Below are 23896 nucleotides of genomic sequence, written 5' to 3'. Positions count from 1 at the left end.
AGAACACTTGCCTAGCATGTGTGAGGCCCTAATTTTAATCCTCTCTCCCTCCCCCTCATAGATTGCTTATCAGTCTTGCAAGGGAAGAAATTACACTTAGCAGTAACAGTAGCTACTTGCTTCCTCTGTTAAGTGTTTGCCAAACATAATGATGGTTAACACTGATTAAAACAGGTACTACATGGATTGTCTCATTTAATCGTCCATGACTACAAAGATAATTTGTGCTTGCGTTTAGGTTTGATTGCCAGCCCTGCATAAATCTGTCCATAGTGGGACTAATAATTCCGACACTCTAAAGCAGGATCAGAAAATCAAGGCCTCTAATCCATAGCAAATTCAAGGACACTTCGAGCTACCAGAGGCTCTGCTTCAAAAACCAAAATCAAAGAGCTGCCAAGATGGCTCAGCAAGTAAAGGTTCTTGTAGCAAGCCCAACAACCTACATGGTAGAAGAAGAAACTGTACTCCTACAGGTTGTCCTCCCAAGTCCAGTGGTATCCGCATCCCTCCCCCCTCCCCCGCACACCAAATTCTAAAATGTTAAGAAAGAACCCTAATAGGTGATTGTTATTAATACCCAAGAATATTTCAGAATTTGAAATTGGCAGGCGCAGGCTCTAAGCTAAGGTGGTGGCAGTGAAATGAACAGTGGAATAAACATGTAAAATGCATAGAGATTAGGGTCATCAAGATAGGTCAAAGACTGGATGTAGAGTTGGAGGGAAAGGGGGAAGATTTTGACTAGGGTAAGTCAAAGTACAATAAAACGGGAGCACTGAAAGCCCAGTTTGCGACGCTCTGAATATTAGGTGACTGTGTTGCACAAGAACAGGATTCACTAGAGGCAGAAGGCCGCTCTGGTGTCCTCCTCTTGCCAGAACAGGGTGAAGAAACACAGGAGGTGAGTTCGTCGCCTCCAGAATCTTAAGCAGCAGCTGCAGGAAAGGCGTGGGGAAAGGCAAGACAAAGAGCGCTAGCACAGCTTTTGTCCGACCGGCCCCTTTAAGAAGCGCGCTCCCGACTCCTAGCCCGCCTAGCATGCAAATTGAGCAGCCGGAGGGAACGTGCGGCTGATACCGGGCCGGGGCTGCGGCGGTTAGTCCTCTCTCGGCCGCCGTCGCCTCCGACATATTGACCGCAGGAGCTGCGGCGGCGAGCGGAGAGCGCCGGGGGAAGGAGATGGGTGAGCAGAGCTGGCTGGGCTCGTCCGGGGTGGCGGGATAGGGGGGCCCTGGCTGCTAACTGCTGCCCCACGCGGACCGGAGTCGCGGGGAGGGGGAGGGGAAGGGACTCGGCGCAGGCGGGACCCCGCCCCTCCGGTCCTGAGGGGGCGGGTCACTGTGTGGTAGGCGGAGCCTCCGAAAGGGAGAGGGCCCCGAGGGGCTCCAGCTTTCTTTGGGGCACACAATTCTCTGGGCTGGAAATGGGGGCCGGGCACCCTGATAGGAGGGGCTGAGAGCTGAGGGTGAGGCTTTAGACTTGTGATCGCCAGTGTGGGAGAGAATCTTATGGACTATGGGGGTTTACACTGAGGGCAGTGGGGCCGGAGGGAGACCTAGCCCACCAAGGGAGTCCATTCTGATTCAAGCTTCTAGTCCTAGAGACCTTTGCCTGGCTTGTGGGCGGGGTCTTTGGGTTGACAGTTGTGTGTGGGCGGGGTTTCTGGACTAGGGGCTTTATGTGGGTGCAGAGCTTCTAAAAGATAGTGTGGGCAGAGTTTCTGGGCTGAGGGTGTGTATGTGGGTGTGTGTGAGGGGGTGTTTCCAAACCAAATATAACAGTGTATGAGCAAAGTTTCCGGTCACAGCAGCTCTGTAGACATGCATATTTTGAAGAACTGTCAGGAAACCTTCAGAGATAGGAAAGCTTGGGCACAATGTGTATGAATGGAGGCTACTATGTTGCCATGAGGAAGTCGAGTAAGTTATTACTGCGATTAAGAGTTTGGGAGCTATGTGTAGGGATGCTGCCTGGGATCTTAGGCTAGACCACTAAGCTTAGAGATATAGCTTTGTAAAATCTTAAGTTTTGGATTCACGACCACAGTGCTCTTTCTAAGGTCATCCTGACGTTAAGCTCAGGCCGTGGGTCATTGAGTTACATCTCAGAGCCCTAGAGGAAAAACTTGTCTCAAACTTGGCTATATTGTAAGCTTGTGGAGTCTCAAATCCAGATGAAATCCAGCAAATACCAGAGTTGAGCAGCTCAGGACTCAGGGTCTGAAAATCTTACCAAACTGGTCCAGTGAACTGGAGTAAGGGAAACAGCAGTAAAAGTAACAGTCTGGTAGCACACGCCTGTCATCCTAGCATTTGGGAGACTGAGGCAGGTAGGTTGTCAGTTTGAGGCTACCCTGTGCTACATATGAGTCGCTTAAAAAAGTGAATTCACTGACCTTCCATTTTAGTGGGTGAGCCAGCAAACATGTTAGCATATAAGGTAATTTCAGAGGTACTGGAGAGATTGCCCAGCAGTTGAGTGTTCTTACTTTTGCAGAGGGCCTAGCTTCAAAGCCTAGCAGCCACGTTGTGACTCACAGCTGTCCCTAGCTCCAGCTCCGGAGACCTGAAGCCCTCTTCTGGCTTCTGCATGCATCAAGCACACATGTAGTGCACATACATGCACATAGGCAAGAGGTTCATACATAAAATAAATTTTTAAGATTGTTTTAAAAAAAGATAATTTCAGAGAATGAATTGTGGAAAAAATAGAACGAGGAGAGGGGCAACTCATTCTAAAATGCCAGGGTTGGGGGGGGGGGCTGGGAAAAGGCCCAGTGGCTGAAACGCTTGTTCTGCAATCGTGAAGGCTGGAGTTGGATTCCCCGCCTGTCTAGAAGCTGGCTGAGCAGGTGTGGCAACCCACCTGCAATCAGTCCCAGTACCTGGGAGGCAAAGATGGATCCCTGAGATCAAATCGGTTAGTGAAATGGTGAGCTTTGAATTCAGAAAGAGCCCCTGCCTTGGTAAACAAAGAAGATCACAAAGGAAAAAGATGTTGGCCAGGCAGTAGTGGCACACACCTTTAGTCCCAGCACTTGGCAGGCAGAGGCAGGCAGCTCTCTGAGTTCAAGGCCAGCCTGGTCTACAGAGTGAAATCCAGGAGAGCCAGGGCTACACAGAGAAACCCTGTTTCGAAAAACAAAAAACATAAAAAAAAATGGTTGGGAGGCTAGAGAGATGGCTCAGTGATTAAGAGCACTGACTGCTCTTTCAGAGGTCCTGAGTTCAATTCCCAGAAACCATATGGTGGCTCACAACCCTCTGTAGTGGGATCCGATATCCTTTTGTGGTGTGTGTGAAGACAGGACAGTGTACTCTTATACATAAAATAAATTTTTAAAAAAAGGTGTTGGGAAAATAGCTTAAGTTCTGAATGTGCTTGCCACACAAGCGTGAGAACCTGAATTTGATCCCCAGAACCTATGTAAAAATGGTGGGCGTGATAGCCTGAGCTTGCTGGGGCTCACTGGCCAGCCAGCCTAACCTGATTGGCAAGTCCCAGGCCAATGGGAGGTCCTGTTTGGAAGTGAAAGGAACAAGGACAAGGTAGAGAGAACTGTGCAGACCTGCTAACCTGAGCCCAACTCCACATACACCATGCACAGCACGCACATGAGGTGACAAGTGTGCTTCCTGGAGAGAGAGAGGGGCCATGGATACTTGGAGCACTGAATAGGGTGCGACTCAGGCAGAGAATAGGTGACGAGGAAGCAGGCATGAGCTCCTTTGTAGGCTCCTAGGAGGTTTGAATGAGAAAATGAAATGCATGAGACCAAGGCCAGCCTTGTCAACATAGCAAGTTCCAGGACAGCCAGGCTTACATAGAGACCCTGACTCAAAAAACAAACAGAAGGAAGAAGGAAGAAAGAAAACGGGCGGTGGTGGCGCACGCCTTTAGTCCCAGCACTTGGGAGGCAGAAGCAGGCGGATTTCTGAGTTCGAGAGTTCGAGAGGCTAGCCTGATCTACAGAGTGAGTTCCAGGACAGCCAGGGCTACACAGAGAAACCCTGTCTCGAAAAAACAAAAAAAACAAACAAAAAAAAGAAAACGAAATGCCAGTTAACCAAGATAGCACTGCTGTCATCCTTGATTTGTGGCCTACAGGAGGACGAAGAGGTCCCAACAGGACATCTTACTATCGAAACCCGCTCTGTGAGCCAGGATCATCGGGGGCCTCTGGTGGAGGGCACTCTTCCAGTGCATCGGTGAGCAGCGTCCGCTCTCGAAGCAGGTAAGCCGCCTCTGCGTCTCACCCCGCCCTGTGGGAGTGTGGATCAGGCTGCCCCTTACTGGATTTTAGGACATACTATGTCACATGCCTGGTGGGGCTGGAGGGGACCAGAGTGAGCTCTGAGGTTGGTCACCTGGAGAGATGCCGTGAGATCTATAGAGGCAATGACACCCTTGTTCCAGCTGGGGTTCTACTGATCTACTGAGGCTTGCACAGGCTGCCATCTGCCTCTGGCCCTCCTTTTCTGTATTTGTAATGCAAGCCTCGTAATTCCCTCCTAGGAAGTACCGGAAGACCTGAATAGTATCAGGAGAGGAAAGGCTCTTCTTCTCTTTCACTCCCTTTGCCAATCAGGCAAGATGAGGAAGACTTCATCCTACTGAACTTTTTATTACATCTTTTTCTGCTGTAATATGCTGTCATGTGCTCCAGAAGTGTTTCCTGGTCAGGCTCCTAGGTTACCTCCTGATGTTACGTTCTGCTTGCAGGACTACTTCTGGGACGGGCCTCTCCAGCCCTCCGCTGGCCACCCAGACTGTTGTGCCTCTGCAGCACTGCAAGATCCCCGAGCTGCCGGTCCAGGCCAGCATTCTGTTTGAGCTCCAGCTCTTCTTCTGTCAGCTCATAGCCCTGTTTGTGCACTACATCAACATCTATAAGACAGTCTGGTGGTACCCACCCTCACACCCGCCCTCCCACACCTCCCTGGTAGGTGCTCAACCGGCGTCTGCTGTGTGTGTGTGTGTCATAGCTTATCAAACACCCCTGTACTGCACTATATTACCTGGCTCCATATTGGGCATAATGGATGTAGAGGAAACAGGAAACTGACAGCTCTTGTTATTTCTAGCGTGCTTAGGACTCCACTGGGCATTGTAGAGGCAGCAGAGTTGATTCTGACAGGATCAATCCTAAGCCTTGTCTGAGAGATGAGTCATGGAAATGTATGAATGTTTCAGGGGTGGACAGAGGAAGAGGTTCAGGGACAGGGACATGGTGTTGGAGCAAGAGTGCTCACACACCACTCTCTTATCCCCAGGGACTGTCCCACTTCCTTTCTCTGGGTCCTGTTCTACTCCTCTAGGTAATTTCCTGGCCTGGGTCAGCTGGAGGCCAATGAAGGTCAGAGAATGGGGACAGTCTCTGTGGACAGGACTGGGCAGGGGGAGATAGTGGGTACAAGAAAAGCCTATGTGTGAAGAAGGGGCCTGTGTGACCCCAGCCCTCTGCCCCCTGACAGAACTTCCACCTGATCGACTTCAACTTGCTGATGGTGACTACCATTGTTCTGGGCCGCCGATTCATTGGGTCCATCGTGAAGGAGGTGATTGGGTCTAGAGGCTGGCCAGGGGCTTTGGGATCCCCCTTTCCCCTGGGATGCCAAGGAGACACACCTAGCCCTCAGCCCTAAGGCATTTCCTTTGAGCTCCTTGTGGACTTATTTGACAAACATTTCTGGTATCCCATTGGCTCTCCCAATCCACTAGGCATCAGAACCTTCCCAGATACTTCCCAGGATGTTGTGCTCCTTCCCCTGGGTGGGGTTATAGGCCATGTTTGGTGGGACTGGGCATAGCTCCTGTGGCCTCCATCCAGGGCCCCATCCTGTCATATCTTACCCCACCCCAGGCTTCTCAGAGGGGGAAGGTCTCCCTCTTCCGCTCCATCCTGCTGTTCCTCACCCGCTTCACCGTACTCACGGCAACAGGCTGGAGTCTGTGCCGATCCCTCATCCACCTCTTCAGGACCTACTCCTTCCTGAACCTCCTGTTCCTCTGCTATCCGTGAGTACCCTCACCTCACCCCTAGCACCTGACACTTGATTCTGATCTTTTTATGGCTGGGTTATCAGGCTTCCATGTCTGGAAGACTTACAGGCAGACAGGCAGCAACAGTAACCTCTCACGACATCTGATGCTCAAGATGATTAGGAAATAGAAGAAATTGAAATGGTATAAGCTACTCCATCTCTACTGATGGAAGGTTAGAATGGGATTCAGATCTGAGTGAATGCCCAAGGGGGACATTTGTAAGTGAGAATGCATGGGCTTGCTTTGTCTCTTTTTCTTTGCTTTCTGTTTTTGTTGTTGTTTGTTTGATTCCTGTTCTCTCTGTATCTCTCCCCTTGTCCCCTTCCTCCTCCTGTCCCTTTCCCCTTTCTGGTCCAGAATCAAGCAGGCTCCTCCCCTGGCTGCCTGGGCGTTAACAGTTACTTCCCAACCTCATCTTTCTGGTTCCCAAACTTGCTCAGGATGGACCAGTTCTGGCTCTTAGAAAGCTCCAAAGCTGGGCCCTCTGCTTTCCTATCCTGCAAGAAGACTAAGAACATGCTGGTTTGGCGATTCTCATACCTGCTTTATAAGTAGGGTTTTTCTGAGTTTAAAAATTACTGGCTGGATCTGGGCAGTGGTGGCGCATGCCTTTAATCCCAGCACTTGGGAGGCAGAGGCAGAAGGATTTCTGAGTTCGAGGCCAGCCTGGTCTACAGAGTGAATTCCAGGACAGCCAGGGCTATACAGAGAAACCCTATCTCAATAAAACAAAACAAAACAAAAATTACCAGCTGGGTAGTGGTTGTGGTACACACATTTAATCCCAGCATTAGAGAGACAGAGGCAGGTGGATCTCTTGAGTTTGAGGCCAGCCTGGTCTACAGAGCAAGTTCTAAGCTACACAGAGAAATCCTGTCTCAAAAAAACCCAAATCAGCAACAAAAATTATATCTAGCATAGTATGAGGCTATTCTCCTATATCTATTGCCATGAAAAATATCTAGACTCTATGGTTATTTATAGAAATTCCTGGGGGGTAGGGGAGTTGGAGAGATGGCTCAGAGGTAAAGCACACTGACTGCTCTCTCAGAGGTCTTGAATTCAATTCCTAGCAACCACATAGTGGCTCACAACCATCTGTAATGGGATCTGATGTCCTCTTCTGGTGTGTCTGAAGACAGCGACAGGATATTCACATACATAAATAAATAAATCTTAAAGAAAAAGAAAGAAAATCCCAGTATGTTATATTAACATGTAATATAATATGAATATATTTTTTAAAAAGCGTAGTGATGGGCATGAGGGCGCACTAGTAATCCTAGCACTTAGCAGGTAGACGAGCATCGAGAGGTCAAGGTCAGGCTACACAGTGAGTTGGAGCCAGCTTGGGCTACATACAACCCTGTCCAGAAAAACCAAAACCAAACCAAATCAATACAGCTTCTGTAGAGGGATGAGGACGGATCTCAGTTGTAGAGCACTTGCGTGAAATGCTCACACTTGTAGGTTTTATTGCCGGTACCACAAAACTAAGAAAAACAACAAAGCAGGCTGTTATAGAAGTGTTTGCTTAGCCCAAGGTTCTGGGTTGAGGTCCCCAGTACCACATACACTGGGCATAATGGCAAAAACCTGTACTTCAGCACTGAGGTGCCTCCTCAGGTGGAGGCAGGAGGGTCAGCCTCAAGCTTATCCTTGGCTACATACCAGATTCAAGTCCAGGCTAGTATATAGAAAACTTCTCTCTTGAGGTCTAGGGTGGTGGCTCAGTAGTTAAGAACACTTACTGCTCTCTGCAGAGGACGCACCCACGTGGCAGCTCAGAACTGTCTTAACTCCAATCCCAAGGGCTCTGACGCCCTGTTCTACCTTCAGGGCCTGACTTCCTCTTCCTTCCTTCAGGGGCTCTGACATCCTCTTCCTACCTTCAGGGCCTTTTATGCACATACGTTTATACAGGTAAAATACTCACACATATTAAGATTTACATATATAAAAAAAATATCCCCTTCCCAGCCTGCTACAGAATTTCTCTGCATAGCCCTGGCTGTTCTGGGGGTGGCTTTGAATTTAGAGATCCTCCTGTCTCTGCCTTCTGAGTGCTGGGATTAAAGATGTGCGCCACCACTGCCCGGCAATGACTAGTAAGTAGCGAGCCATGAGGTAGGTGCTCATTGTCAGGCTGTGTGCTTCCGTAGTCCAGAGAGGTGATGGTCTATCATGTTGGCAGGGCACCAGAGGCTTCCATGGTCCAGAGAGGTGATGGTCTATCATGGGGGCAGCGGGGGACACCAGAGGCTTCAGGTCTCATGCTTCATTCAGCTGCACCTGGGACTCTGGAGCGCTGGACTGGGAGAAATGAGTGGGGCCCAGAGATCTGACTTCCACAGTTTGTAGCATTTTTCTTTAATCCGCCTCAGCCTTGCTGTGTGCTTCCATTTCAAACCAGATTCTCTCTGTGGTCACTCTGGGAAGATAAGTTGCTGGCTGCAAGGCACCATCCCATAATATAATCGTATACTATATGGTCGAGTAGCCACCAACTACCTAATTACAGAGCCTCGAGATTGGCTCCTCTGAAGCATGCCATGCTCTAGGTATAAGATACATAGCAGACTCTGAAGACTGCCTTCGAGCAAAGACAGACATCTCCTTAGTCACCCTGAGGTGCTGAGACAGCTGTGCTTTCTGTGCACTACCATAGTATAATAGACTATTAAAACCGTTTTCTCTCAGTGTGGCTACTTATAAAATGCAAATGGCCTGCGTAACCCTTACATTTCTGCTGGAAAGCTCTGCTGTAGACTCTGGCTTCTTCACGGCTTGTCACGTCTCTGTCTACTTTCCAAATGGGTCAAGGTCATCTGGGTGCCACTGAGCTTGTTTTTCTTTTTGGTGATTTAGATTTCTTTTCTCCTTTTTTTTTTTTTAAATAATTTTATAGTATGTATGAGTTCTAGGGATCAAAGTCAGGTTGTCAGGCTTGGTGGCAAGTGCCTTTACTCACTCAGCCATGTCTCTTTTGTGGCTTTTACCCACTCTTTTGATGTATTACCTACTGGTGTGTCATCTCTAAAGGATTATGTCCAGGACATCGTACAGGTTCCAGAATCTAAGATCCTGCGTGTGTGATGATGTGCCAGTGATGAATAGTTAAGGCACGTTTTCCTGCATACCACATTACAAAGAATGCCTTTAATACCTCATATAGTGTAAATGCTGTGTAAAAAGTTGCTACCACAAATAAAGCTGCTAACTAGTGTTTAGAGATGCATGCCAGTGGGAAAACTATACATGTTCGATGCAGATACTGCCAACAGTCGTTATGGGCTTATGTATTGAGTACACATCGTCAAAAGTATAACATTACTTTTGTGCCCAGTAGCACATGCCTGTAATCTGAGCACTCAGGAGGCGTAGGCAGGAAGGTCTTGAGTTTGAGAATTGCCTGGTCCACATAGCAAGTTAAGGACGAGGACACCCTGGGTTACATAGTAAGACCCTGTCTCCAAAACAATTTTAGCCCATGCTACTTACATATGCAGATTGTTATATTCCTTCAGGCTATGGGACCCAGTTAGTTTGTCCTCTGAGTCCCAGCCACACATTCCAAAACCCCTTGACTAAGTCTTCCTGACCCCACTTGGGTGCTGCATAGAGACGTGTGGGGATCTGTTTCACTGCCTGGCACAAAACAGACACAGAAGAAGTATTTGTTGTTACATGCACTCCCCTGAAAAGTGACAAACATTGTCTTACATGTACACCCAGTTATACAGCCTAGATCTATTTTGTGGCATTGTGTTATAGTTTGAGGCAAGGTCTCAGTATATCGCTCAGGGCAGCCTAGAACCTATGATCTTCCTTAGCTTCCCAGGTTTGAAATTGCTGGCACATGCTACCATGTCCACCTTATGCTGGTTTTGTTTGTTTGTTTGTTTGTTTCGTTTGTTGAGACAGAGTCTCTCTATGTAGTTCTGACTGTCCTGAAACTCACTGTGTAGACCAAGCTGGCCTCGAAGTCAGAGATCTGCCTGCCCCTGCCTCCCATTTCCTGGATTTAAAGATGCACCAACTGTGCCTGCTCCCCATCTTCTGCTTTTAATTGACTGGAAGTGTTTTGTGTTTTATTTTATTTTTTATTTTTTTCTGTTTTTCTTAATTTATTTAGTCCCAAACAGCTCTAGGTCTAAACCTAGGCTCTGTTTCTTCTGTAACTAATTGTATAACCCTTGAGAACTAACTACACTGCTCTAACCTACAGCTTCCTTGAGAAAAGGGTACAGTCATAGCATCTAATGCCTGCTATGCTTCTAAGAAAGAAGTGGTTGCATCTAAAAGACGTAACCTGGATCATAGACTATGCCCAATAACTGTGGGTTGCCATGGTGATTGTTATCATCATGCAGGAAAGACCATACCTTCTGCTTCCTACTGTATCCTTAGTTCCAGTGTGCACTTGTTACTAAGACATGTTTTGAACCATTGACTTGGATGGAGAGGTGGAGGGACAGGAGGGTGGGATGGGAGGGTTGAAGCCCAGCTGGGAAGTCAGAGTTGTCCCCACCCCTGGATTGAGGGTCAGGATTCTGACCCGAGGATAGGCCTGGCCTCTCACCTCTGTCTTCCACGGCAGGTTTGGGATGTACATTCCGTTCCTGCAGCTGAACTATGATCTTCGAAAGACAAATCTCTTCACCCACATGGCTTCCATGGGACCCCGAGAGGCAGTCAGTGGCCTGGCAAGGAGTCGGGACTACTTTCTGACGCTGCGGGAGACTTGGAAGCAGCACACACGACAGTTATATGGCCCGGAAGCCATGCCCACCCACGCCTGCTGCTTGTCACCCAGCCTCATTCGCAATGAAGTTGAGTTCCTCAAAATGGACTTCAATTGGCGAATGAAGGAAGTACTTGTCAGCTCCATGCTGAGTGCCTATTATGTGGCCTTTGTACCTGTTTGGTTTGTGAAGGTACATAGCTCAAGGCAAGCCAAGTGGCTTGCTGCTCTCCCTGTCCCCCAGCCTCTTGCTTGTATAAGTAACTTTCCTGGGGTTTTTGTTGTTCATTATTGTTATTTGTTTTCTAGGTATGTCTATGTGTGTTTGTGTATGTGTGTGTATCTGTGTGTATGTGTGTGTATCTGTGTGTGTGTGTGTATCTCTGTGTGTGTGTATACATATAGGTGGAAGCCAGAGATTGCTAATGAATATGTTCCTCAGTTGCTCACCACCTTATTTCTGTCACTGGATCTGGAGCTTGCTGATTGGGCTAGACCCAGAGATCTTCCTGTCTGCTTTCCCAGGGCTGGACACACAGATGCCACACCCACGCACCCAGCTTTGTTACACATGTGCTGAGCAGTTGAGCTCAGGGCCTCAGGCTTGTGCATCAAGCACTTGACCATCTGAGTCATCTCCCCAGCCTCATGTCTACCAGTTGTGATAGGAGTTCTCCTGGAGATCCCGAATGCAGAGGACAAGGATCCCTGAAAGGGAGTGACCCATCCAGGGACTCCTGATGAATGGAAGCGACTTTGTATGTCAGTGGCTACTTTGGCATAGGTCCAGGAGTATCCTATTTTGCCACTGAATAAAGAAACCAGTAGTTGAGGCAAGAGAGATGGCTCAGCAGTTAAGAACTTTGGCTGTAGCCGGGCGGTGGTGGCGCACGCCTTTAATCCCAGCACTTGGGAGGCAGAGGCAGGTGGATCTCTGAGTTCGAGAGTTCGAGGCCAGCCTGGTCTACAGAGTGAGTTCCAGGACAGCCAGGGCTACACAGAGAAACCCTGTCTCGAAAAAAACAAAAAAAAACAAAACAAAACAAAACAAAAAAAAAAAAAGAACTTTGGCTGTTCCTGCAGTAGACAGGTTCCCAGCACCTACATGGTGTGTAACTTTAATTCCAGAGGTTCTGCTGCCCTCCTCTGGCCTCTGCAGATACTGCTGTATGTGGTACACACACACACACATGCACATACACATACACATATGCAGGCATGAAAGAAAGAAATCTTGAAAGAAAAAAAATCAGGAGTCATTGGATCTGAGAGACCTCAAAAATTTACTCTCTCCTTTAACTTTCTTTAGCTGCAATAGACTTTAAACCTTGCTCCAGGATGCACTCTGTCTGCCTGCCTGCCTATCTGTCTGTCTGTCTGTCTGTCTGTCTGTCTGCTTGTGTGCATGCATGTTTATGTAGGCATGTACATGCTGTGGTATATGTGTGGAAGTCAGTGGATACCTTACCTTGTAGGCAATCCTTTGTCTCTTCCATAGTCTGGGTCCTAGAGATTGAAGTCACGTTGTCAGGTCTGGAAGCAGATGCCTTTTACTTCCTGAACTGTCTCTCTGGCCCCAGGATAAACTTTAAAGAATAGAGGTTGGCGGCTGGAGAGATGGCTCAGTATTAAGAGCATTGACTGCTTTTTCAGAGGCCCAGTCCCCAGCACCCACATGGCAGCTCATAACTGTCTTTAACTCTAGTTCCAAGGGACCCAGTGCCTTCTGGCCTCTGCAGGCACTGCATGCATATGGTACACAGACATACACGTAGGCAAAACACTCATTCACATCACATAAAATATTCTTTAATTTAATGTGTATAGGTGTTTTTGCCTACATCTATTGGTCTGTGCATCATTTCTGTGCCTGGTGCCCTCAGAGGCCAGCAAAGAGTATTACATTCCTTGGAACTAAAGTTATAGATAGGTCTAAGTCACCGTATCAGTGCTGAGAGTTGAAACCAGGTCCTCTTGAAGAGCAACAGCCAGTGCTCTTAACCCTTGAGCCACATCTCTAGCCCCACACAAAATAATTTTTTTAAAAAACTGGATGTTGTGAGGACTCTTTCTGCTGAGGACTTGGATATGTATTCAAGTCTCTTTATGCCTAGGTTGTCTGTGGTTCCTCTTACCCTCATCTAACTTATGAGGAAAGCAGAGAACAGACAAGTTAAATGATTTGCCAAAAGTCACATGGTTCATGGTTAATGTGCGGCCGAGGCAAGAGTGACCCACTTTCTTTGGATGCTCACATGCACTCTGGCCTGGAGTGGGGGGCAGTAGACCAGTTTCTACCATAGGAAATTGGTGGGTCCAGGGTCCAAGCTGCCCTTTTGCAGTGTGTGATTGTTGGTATCAGGTGGTGTTGAAATCTTCGCAGTACAATCCTAGCTTCTAGGTGGAATCGGGGAGAGGAGTGGGAGTAGGCCGTTGTGGACATCCTGAGCCTGACCCCCTTCCTGCTTTCCCCAGAATACACATTACTATGACAAGCGCTGGTCCTGTGAGCTCTTCCTGCTGGTGTCCGTCAGCACCTCTGTGACCCTCATGCAGCACCTGCTTCCAGCCAGCTACTGTGACCTGCTGCACAAAGCTGCCGCCCACCTGGGCTGCTGGCAGAAGGTGGACCCTGCTCTGTGCTCCAACGTGCTGCAGCACCCGTGAGTTGCCCCACCCTGCTCTGCCTAACCAACCCCAGGTCCCTGGGCAGGGTATGGAGTCACTTGTGCGCCTGCTCCTTAACTCATTGAGTTGGCCAGCAAACTTACGTAGTCGGACATGTGTCCAGAGTTGGTGGGGCTCTGGATAGACCTGCTGTTTGTCCTTGGGGAGCTCGAGTGTGTTCCGGGAGAGGGACAGGTGATTCTGCCCAGAGATCCACCCGTCTCATTGGCTCTGTCGTCCACTGTCTGACTAACTGATTGCTCATGCATGCAGTCATTCCTCACTCCTGTCACATGCTCACAGAGTTCCTCAACCATTACATTTCCCCTTCCTTCAGGAGTCACTCTCTTCAGCCTGGGGCTCTGTGTCAGGCAGTGGAGCTTGCTCTTTGACCTATAAGCTATAGAGGACTTTAAACAGTAAAAAGAACCTTCCAATGCATGCTTGTCAAGACCTCGGGGAGAACAAGAGTGGTTCTTTGTTGGTTCATGGTAGACCCTGTCCAGGGAGGGAGAACTACAGAGTGAACTCTTTAACATGTTCGTATAGTGATGGAGGAAGATAGCCAGGTAAAAGTTAGTTCAGAGCAGAGAGGCAAAAGGCTCCCCTGCACAGGAGTGCTGGGTTGACGCTCCTTTCGGCTCCTCATTCTTTGCTGGTTGGGGCCTAACACTTGTACAAGTCTTCAGTGGAATCCTTTTCCTGATTATACCAATCAGCCCTCATTGAAAGTTCTCATATATGAGTCAGAAGCCAGCCAAGGGGAGGCCTCTCTCTTGTCAAGACCTCAGTCAGAACAAGAGTGTAGAGGGAGGCCAACCAGAGTGCAAGCCCGAGGGCAGAGCCCGAGTGCCCTTGGGTTGATGCTAACCGTCAGTCACAGTCCTTCCCATGCTGTTGAGGAGACTCAGAGAGAAACGCCTGACCTTACTGACTCGGCTCTGCTCAGCCTCAGGCACTGGGGGAAGGAGGAGTCCAAAGATAGAATGCAGCTGGATGAGGTGCTGGACACCTTTAGTCCCAGCACTTGGGAGCCAGAGGTATGTGGATCTCTGAGTTCAAGACCAACCTAGTCTACAGAGTGAGTTCCAGGATAGCCAGTGAAATAGCTACACAGAGAAATTCTTTCTCAAAAACACAAGAAAGGAAGGGAGAGTGCTGCCTGTCTGCCCTCACTTAGGCCCTTGACTAAGGTCACGGCCTTTTGCGGAGTGTCCAGGCTGTTGAGCTGGGGCCTGGGAGCCCTTCAGTTTTGTTTTTTGTTTTTTTTTTTTCCTGCATCCTAACACATTGCCTCTAGCCAGAGTGAGTCTCTGGGTTCTCGAATGCTTTATGCACTTCTACGTCTAGCCTTTCCCCAGGATGCCCTGGAATGTTCTAGCCTCTTCTATTAACTGTCTTATTTGCTGACCATCCAGTCTAAGAGCCAGGTGCCCTCCTTATTAACGGACCTCTCCATTCAGTGCCCCACCCACACTGCATTCTCGTCCCAAGCTGCTTTCTGTTGCTTTGTCTCCTGCTGCTCATCCCAGGACTAAAGCCTCTGAAAACCATGGCTCTTGCCTGTATAGTACTCAGCTCTCTCACTTCTTCTGTCAGAGTGCTTGGCTGGGGTTTGTGGACATTTTATTTAATTGTTTGGATTGGTTTATTTTATGATCGTGAATGTTTTGACTGCATGCCTGGTGACCACAGAGGTCAGAAACCTAGAACTGGAGTTACAGATGGTTGTGAGCCACTTCATGGGTGTTTGGAATTGAACCCAGGTCCTCTGCAAGATGCAACAGTGGTTTTTGTTTTGTTTGTTTGGTTGGTTTTTTGTTTTTTGAGACAGGGTTTCTTCGTTTAGCCCTGGCTGTCCTGGAACTCACACTGTAGACCAGGCTGGCCTCGAACTCAGAAATCCTTCTGCCTCTGCCTCCCAAGCGCTGGGATTAAAGGCGTGGTCCACCACTGTCCGGCACAACAGTGTTCTTAACTGCTGAGCCATTTCTCTAGCCCTGTCAATTTTTTAAAGATAAAATTTACATAAAGTAAAATATACTATACAAACTACAAATTTTATAATAATTTCAGGGTTTTTTTTTGGTTTATTTTGTTTTTCTTCAGTGTTTGGTTTTTTTTTGTTTTTGTTTTGTTTTGCTTTGTTTTTTGAGATAGGGTTTTTCTGTATAGCCCTAGTTTTCCTAGAACCCCTCTGTAGACCAGATTGGCCTCAAACTCAGAGTTCTGCCTGCCTCTACCTCCCAAGAGCTGGGATTGAAGGGATGCACCACCATGCCTAACTCTATGGCTGGACTTTCTGCAGATTCTGCCAGAATTTATTCATTTATTTATTTTATTTCTCCCCACTTTTTTAAAATTTTTATTTATTTATTTGTTTTTTATTTTTATTTTTCTGCCAGATTTTAAATGGAGACTTCTAATACAGTTTAAAGCTTAGGCTTCTTGCTGGAGCAGTCTCCCAGCTATTGTTTAAACTTAACCAGACTATTCTAGCCTGTGACCCACCATGGGGCTAGTTCTTTACCTCCCTGATCTGCTCCAGTCCAGTTTATGTCTGTTCCCTTCCGTGTCCGCTTGTGTTTGTATGTGTGTCTGTGTGTCTGTATACACTGTTCATGCTCACCAGAAGAGAGCATCAGTTCCCATTACAGATGGTTGTGAGCCACCATGTGGTTGCTGGGAATTGAACTCAGGACCTCTGGAAGAGCAGCCAGTGATCTTAACCACTAAGCCATCTCTCCAGTCCCCCAACCCCTCCCACTGTGTCCACTTTTGATTCCCTCTTTTGCTTGCATCCTCTGTGTCACTCTGCCTAGAAGTTCTGCCCTCATGCCTCCTGACCCAGCTATTGGCCATCAGCTCTTTATTACAAGCAGTTGGCATGGAGACAACACCTGGTACATCTCTTAGACTACCTCTAGGCAGATGAGCAAGGACAAACATAAGATAGAAAACACAAAATAAAAATAGAAGATAGGCCGGGCGGTGGTGGCGCACGCCTTTAATCCCAGCGCTTGGGAGGCAGAGACATGCGTATTTCTGAGTTCGAGGCCAGCCTGGTCTACAGAGTGAGTTCCAGGACAGCCAGGGCTACACAGAGAAACTCTGTCTTGGAAAATAAACAAACAAACAAACAAAAAATAGAAGATAGAAGACCTTTGTGACAACACAAAGTCCTGCCGTGCACGAGTCCTCTGCCAGTGCAGAGTCAACAACTGACACACAGAGACACACCGTGACAGAACTCGAGGGAGGTCAGCCCAAATCTCCTCCTTCTAGGTGAAGAAACAGCCTTATCTCTAACATCAATAAACTCTATACAATAACAGTTATAAGTTCTATCAGGTGAGATGTACATTCACAGTGTCTAGCCCACAGTGGTTTACTATCTGTCTTATCTTGGGGAGTCCAGAGTTTGCCTGAATCTCGTTCTTATCAGCACTTAGGCTGGCATACCCTCTAACCTTTTTTTTTTTCTACTATTTTGGTTTGTGTTTGTTTGTTTGTTTGTTTTTTAAATTTATTTTATTACATGAGTGTACTGTAGCTGTTTTCAGACACACAGAAAACTGTGTTTTCAGAAGAGGGCATCAGATCCCATTACAGATGGTTGTGAGCCACCATGTGGTTGCTGGGAATTGAACTCAGGACCTCTGGAAGAGCAGTCAGTGCTCTTAACCGCTGAGCCATCTCTCCAGCCCCCCTCTAACCTTTATAGCTTGCATTTACTCACTGTAAAACATCTTCTCAGATCCTCAACAACTTAAGCTTTTATGTCCTTAAACTTTAACAACAAAAACTGTATAACTATGAACTGTCTAGTCTTCAACTCCATCGGAGACCTGAGAAGGATAAATATTACCACAGGAAACAGGAAATACCATACAAGCAGCTTCCAATAACAACTGGCAACCAACCCCCCCAAATAACATTGAACATCCATAACCACCCACCTCGCCTCTCCCAAATGAGGGTGTTGTGTTCTTTAAATTGCTTCCTGGTGTATGGGGGTAAAGGTATTTTTTGGGGACCCTAAGAAAATTTGAAAATTGCCAAGTCCTGGAACAGCTGACTGTTTTACTTGCTGTCCAGACTCTGTGGGGTCATCTGAGACTAGGAAAATGAAGGGCTTAACTGCAGTCCTGTCTGAAGCAGTCTGTGAGGTTGGGCCATCTGAGGCTAGCTGCTTTGTCTTAGTTGATATCTGGTCTTTTTCTCTTAAAACAAACTTTAAAAGGTAACATTGTCGGGACATTTCTGCATTAACACATGAGAATAGCAAATAGCTCAGGTGTTTTTCTGTGTGTGCATTTTGTCTACATGTATTATGCCTGTGTGAGGGTGTCAGATCTTGAACTTACAGATAAGTATGAAATGCCTTGTGGGTGCTCAGAATTGAACCCCAGTCCTCTGAATGAACAGTCAGTGCTTTTTTTTTTTTTTTTTTTTTTTTTGCCAGTTAGTCTTGCCCTTTATTGTCATTGTCGTCTCAGACCTTGGGTGCTTGCGTACGCAGTGGGTACAGCCGCTCCTTCTGCTCCTGCTTCTTGGTCTTCGGCTTCTCTTTGTCTTCTTGGGTTGCAGGCCCAGGGGCTTGTACTTCTTGGCCTTGTAGAATTTCCTGAGGTTTTCTTTTTGAGTCTGGTTAAGTGAGGACACTGGCGATAGCTTTGCGTTCGACTTGTATCTTGGAGAGCTCGGACACGGCGCCGCCTGTCACTTTGGTGACGCAAAGCTGGGAGAGTTCCACTTTCAGATCATCCAGTTGTTTCAACAGCTCCTCCTTCTTCTTGCCTCACAGGTCCCAAGCCTTAATCTTGGCCATTGTTGCATTCCAGTCAGTGCTCTTAACCACTGAGCCATCTCTCCAGCCCCTATAGTTCTGATTTTTAAACTAAAGCACATGGGCTTTGAATGACTTTACATATTACATATCCTGTCATTCCTAATTTATTGGCATCTGTATAAATGGTAGAATTCTGAGTTAAACGTTCCTCTAACTTTTATTCTGTTGTTTGCAATGTAGCATTCCATCTCTCAGTCTTGTCTTTTTTGTTGTTGTTGTTTTTTTTTGTTGTTGTTTTTTGGTTTTTCGAGACAGGGTTTCTCTGTGTAGCCTGGGCTGTCATGGAACTCACTCTGTAGACCAGGCTAGCCTCAAACTCAGAAATCCGCCTGCCTCTGCCTCTTAAGTGCTGGGATCAAAGGCGTGCGCCACCACTGCCCGGCTCTCAGTCCTGTCCTTATCTGAGTCTACTCTATTCTGATTTTTCTTAGAGGGGCACAGAGAGGACCATTACCGAATATAATTGTTTCCATGCTGATAATTAAACAAAAACTACAAAGGAGCCGAATGCCCTCTGCCACGATGTTTTCCTTTTTGTTGTTGTTTTTTAAAGATTTATTTATCTTATTTACTTTATGTACATAAGTACACTGTAGCTCTCTTCAGACACACCAGAAGAGGGCATCGGATCCCATTACAGATGGCTGTGAGCCACCATGTGGTTGCTGGGAATTGAACTCAGAACCTCTGGAAGAGCAGTCAGTGCTCTTAACCGCTGAGCCATCTCTCCAGCCCCATGGTTTCCATTTTTTTTTGTTTTTGTTTTGTTTTTTTTTTTTGTTTTTGTTTTTTTTGAGACAGGGTTTCTCTGTGTATCCCTGGCTGTCCTGGAACTCACTCTGTAGACCAGGCTGGCCTCGAACTCAGAAATCCACCTGCCTCTGCCTCCCAAGCGCTGGGATTAAAGGCGTGCGCCACCACCGCCTGGCCCATGTTTTCCATTTTTTAACACAGAAAATATTTTCCTTTTTAATCTCCCTAACTTTCTCCTTTCCTTGGAGAGTTCACTTTTCTTATATAAACGTAGTATTTTTTCTATGACTGTTTATACTGTTTCTTTCCTTCCTTCAGTGTCTATGCACGCTTACAAAACATTTCTACCTATTTCTCTTTTACTACTTCCAAATTTATATTCATCTCAGTATTTACACTTCTCTAAACTCTGCCCTTTAAGGAGTTCACGTTCTGAGCAAACATTATAGGCTCTAAGGTCCTCAGCCAGGGATCACTCCTGGCTCCAGGCTTTGACTTTCTGCATACCTCCACTCCCCTCCTCAGCTGTGGGTGCTGTACAGCCCCATCTACCGACTCAGCTCACGGGCAGGCTGGCAGCTCTTGCTAGCCTCTCCCTCCCTCTGTCCATAGAAACCAGCCTCCCTCAGCCACTTTGCAAACACGCATGCACTAGCACACACACACACACACCACACACACACACACACACACACACACACACACACACACACATACACACACACACACACACACACACACATTCTTCCTTTATTTCACTATAGCTTAGTTTTTCCTTTTCTAGAACTTTATATAAAGGAAGTTATCAATAGACACTCCTGTGTCCAGCATCTTTCATTCAGTCTTGTATCTGTGAGGGTTATCCCTGTGGCTGTGTGTTTTTAAGTGAATGAACTAGTGAAGACGCAGAAAGATAGTTACATGAGAACTGCTGATAGCTGTAGATGTTTTTCTGGCCCAGGACCTTGAGGTCCCTGGGATCTCAGAGGGCTTTGGAAGGAAGCCCTGCTCTTATTTACCACACACCCCTCTCGTTATTGTTGTTTGTTTGTTTGTTTGTTTGTTTTTCCAAGACAGAGTATCCCTGGCTGTCCTGGAACTCACTCTGTAGACCAGGCTGGCCTCAAACTCAGAGAGAGCCGCCTGCCTCTGCCTCCAAAATGCTGCAATTAAAGGCGTGCGCCACCACACCCAGCTTCATCCTCAATGCCAGGCTTTGTGGCATACTCTGAGGGCACAGACATGAAGTAGACACTGTCCACTAGTTCCTAAAGGAATGGATAAATGATAAACACCAGAAAATGTAGCCCAGTGAGTAGCAAGTGCTTCAAACAATCAAAGATGCTCGGTTCTGTAAAGAGTTTGAGAAAGGCTTGCTGGAAGTTCTTAGGTTTTGAAAGAGAAAAAAGAGCCTGCCAGGATAAGACATCCATCAGGAAGATCCCTCTGTTTGGAAGGCATGTGCTATGCAGGGATATGAGCAGTGCCGGGGAAGCCAAGGGATGTTGTATAGGAGGACTAGGGTTAGGATCTCAAGAAACCATGTCAAGTCTGCATGAAGCCTTCTGCACATTTTAAACAGCATCATCACATTTATCCCTGGTCCACCTAGGTAGCTGCGTGGTGGACCCATAGGAAATTACAAGTGAGGCAAATAGAGAGGGGAATGGTTTTCTTCATAGTCCCTCACCTCTAGATGTCCCAGTGCAATGAATTGCTTCTGGCTGTTACCCCACTTTATAGCGGAGGCAGCTGAAACCCAGAAAAGGAGTCACAGTGTCAGAGTACTAGAACTAGAAGTAAGGCCAGTGACTATCCTGTGCCCAGTCCTTTAGTACCCATTTTGATAGGTGGGCTGGGGACAAGATGTAGTCTGGACTGTGCTTCCAGGTGGACTGAAGAGTGCATGTGGCCGCAGGGTGTGCTGGTGAAGCACAGCAAGAACGTCTACAAAGCAGTGGGCCACTACAACGTGGCCGTCCCCTCGGACGTCTCCCACTTCCGCTTCCACGTGAGTGCTCTTTTCTGGGCAGGAGGGTGGGGCCCGATCTTCAAGTCAGGGAGTGGGTGGCCTTATCAGGGAGGACAATTATGGCTCTTCTCACTGTTGCCAAAACTCAGAGGAAGACAGTGCACACGTGCAGCCAAGGATGTCCACACAGATGAGCATAACTGCAGCTTCCTTTGACTGCAGATCTTTCAGAGGGGTCTGAAGGTTCTGATGGCTCCCACCATTAAACCTAGCATTGGGAGACAGAGACAGACAGACAGACAGACAGACAGACCGACCGACTGACCGACCGACTGACCGACCTTAACAGTAGAAATAGACTGATGATTCAGTGCTGAGTGTCATGCATTTTTAACTTACTCAAAGGTGCGTACTGAGAGACTTGGGAACTCCTGCAGAGGGCCTGAGTCAGCATAGGGGAAGGGCTGCTCTGAATCAGCAAGGCTGCTGGCTGCCAGTCCCCATTTCCAACAGAGACCTCATGACACCACTCTGAAGTAGCTCAAATTCTCTTACTTCCTAGCAGCCTCTGCCGAAGCCAGGGGACCATGTGGAGCCGGGGTACTAAGGGTCCGTTTGGGAGATGATTGACCTGGGCAGTTATCTTCATTCCTTACAAGAGAGGAGATTGGCTTCCATACTCACAGCCTTTCAGCACAGGCCTGAGCCCAGCATCCTGGTCTCTGGCTCCACTCCTGCTGCCTCTTCCCCGCCCTGTAAGCAGTCCTTGGGTTGGAGGTGCTTTTCTTGTGAACCGATCCCTAGACATAGAGTGCTCTTGAACTTAACAGAAACAGTTTTTTCTTTTTTTTGTTTTTTGGTTTTCAAGATGAGTTTCTCAGTATAGCCCTGGCTGTCCTAGATCCTACTCTTGTACACCAGGCTGGCCGTGAACTCACAGAGATTCGCCTGCCTGTCTCCTAAGTGCTGGGATTAAAGGTGTTCATTGCCACTGCCCAGCAGAAAAAAAAAAAAATTAAGTTCTGCATTCTGTTTACCTTTGAAACACCTTGTAAGGCTGCGATGCTGCCATGCCCCTGGCTTCCATGGCGGGAAGGGATGCTACAGAGGAGGGAGGAGGTGCGAGGTATCCAGGCTGTTGAGTATGAGCTCTCCATACTTTCGGTGCCTAGCAAGTAAAGTAAATAAATGGCTTTTCATGCTGCTGATGTAAGGTTTGCTGAGCTAAAGTCTGCTGTACATACAAAACCCAGGGTCAATCCCTAGTACAGCAAAAAAAAAAAAAAAAAAAAGATTCTGATTTGTTCAGGCCCAACAATACTCCAGAGGACGGACGGCATGAGCAAACCATTGGGTCGGGTGTGATGGTGCATGTTTTTAATCCTAGCATTCAGGAGGCAGAGGCATGCTCATCTTTGTGAGTGCAAGGCCAGCCTGGTAACAAAAAGAAGTTGATCTTAGGCCAAAAAGAGTTTGAGATAGCGCCAGACAGTGGTGGCGCACGCCTTTAATCCCAGCACTTGGGAGGCAGAGGCAGGCGGTTTTCTGAGTTCCAGGCCAGCCTGATCTACAGAGTGAGCTCCAGGACTGCCAGTGCTACAACAGAGAAACCCTGTCTCGAAAAAACAACAACAAAAAAAAAAAAAAAAAAAAGAGTTTGAGATAGCATGTAAGCCCTTAGGAAAGGCTTCTCTCGAGTATCCTACATGGCTTACATGGAGGCAGTGGTGCAGCACAAGCAAAGGCAGATGTGGCCGAGCCCACCTCTGACGTGCCTGTCTGTCTTCCCCCACTCACATACGTACACGGGGGCCCCAAGATCTTGTCCCCTTCACCATGCTTCAAGATCTCCTCATCCAAGACACAGGTTTCTGGAGCATGTCCTCTGGCCTCTGCCTACCCTCTCTTGGGTAGTTCTTTTTCAGCAACCCTCTGAGGATCCTCAACATCCTTCTGCTCCTGGAGGGCGCCGTCATTGTCTACCAGCTGTACTCCTTAATGTCCTCAGAGAAGTGGCACCAGACCATCTCCCTGGCCCTCATCCTCTTCAGCAACTACTATGCCTTCTTCAAGCTTCTCCGGGACCGCCTGGTATTAGGCAAAGCCTACTCTTACTCAGCCAGCCCACAAAGGGACCTGGACCACCGGCTCTCCTGAATCCCAGGGTGATCCTCAAGACAACATCTGGGCTTCACCCAGGGGCTTCCTGGCCAAGGGCTCTTGGGGTTGGGGGAAGGAGTGCAAAAAACAAAAAACAAAAAAACAACAACAAAAAAAAACAACCCACCAGAGCTTTGTATTTTTGTTACGTACTGTTTCTTTCTTTGATAATTGATGTGATAAGAAGAAAAAAGTCTTATTTTTATACTCAGAACAAGCCTGTGTCCTGTGATTCTTTCTGTTGTCCCTGCCTGTCAATCAGAGGTGTGGGCTTGTGAACTAGCAAGCTCCACCTGTGGTTCCTATGGCTCTCCTTCTCCAGCAGCTGGGGATGCAGAGATCCCAGAGGCCGTGGTGGCCGTGGTGGCTCTGGTGGCTTCTGCTAATTGAACGTCACTTGTGTACAGATACTGCTGTGTGTACTACTCCAGGCCATCCCAGACCTAGGAAGATGTGTGCTGTGTCTGTTCACTCCTACAGGTCAACTGAAACTTGGAGCTCTAGTGATTTGCTCATGGTAACATGGCTACAAAGTGATAGAGCTGGCAATTAAAAAAACAATCCTTTAAAAGGTGGTGACACTATTGCTCTAGAAGGTTCTTCCAGCATGTAGTCACTGCCACCCTGCCCTGTACAAGATGATGGTGCCAGGCCAGGATACTGCTACACTGGGGAGGGAGCGCCGGCAAGATGGGTCAGA

General features: G+C 47.6%; 1 protein-coding gene across 3 annotated transcripts; it reads left to right on the top strand.

Moving 5' to 3' along the window:
- Window positions 1–1055: 1055 nt before the first annotated feature.
- Window positions 1056–23413, top strand: Tmem39b (transmembrane protein 39B). 3 transcript variants are annotated; one of them, XM_028759710.1, is made up of 10 exons: window positions 1056–1186; window positions 4111–4237; window positions 4726–4945; window positions 5277–5359; window positions 5478–5561; window positions 5867–6021; window positions 10649–10985; window positions 13268–13455; window positions 20955–21075; window positions 22951–23413. In XM_028759710.1, exons 4-10 carry the CDS (start codon window positions 5354–5356, stop codon window positions 23191–23193), a joined length of 1134 nt encoding a protein of 377 aa, XP_028615543.1. In that variant the 5' UTR covers window positions 1056–1186; window positions 4111–4237; window positions 4726–4945; window positions 5277–5353; the 3' UTR covers window positions 23194–23413. The 3 variants fall into 3 exon arrangements, with proteins under 3 accessions (XP_028615543.1, XP_028615542.1, XP_028615544.1); XM_028759709.1 differs by lacking the exon at window positions 5277–5359; XM_028759711.1 differs by lacking the exons at window positions 1056–1186; window positions 4111–4237 and having other exon boundaries at window positions 4904–4945; window positions 5277–5321; window positions 22951–23329.
- The last annotated feature ends 483 nt before the right edge of the window (window positions 23414–23896 follow it).

Source organism: Grammomys surdaster, unplaced genomic scaffold (assembly GCF_004785775.1).
Source record: "Grammomys surdaster isolate TR1022 unplaced genomic scaffold, NIH_TR_1.0 126313, whole genome shotgun sequence".
NCBI classification, from domain to species: Eukaryota; Metazoa; Chordata; class Mammalia; order Rodentia; family Muridae; genus Grammomys; species Grammomys surdaster.
Note: the sequence above shows the minus strand (reverse complement) of the source record. Positions and strands in the feature narration are given on the sequence as shown.

Coding starts and splice junctions, on each gene's coding strand:
- Tmem39b (XM_028759709.1), top strand. Junction 5,562..5,866: donor TTGGGTCCATCGTGAAGGAG/GTGATTGGGTCT, acceptor ACCCCACCCCAG/GCTTCTCAGAGGGGGAAGGT. Junction 21,076..22,950: donor TCTCCCACTTCCGCTTCCAC/GTGAGTGCTCTT, acceptor TCTCTTGGGTAG/TTCTTTTTCAGCAACCCTCT.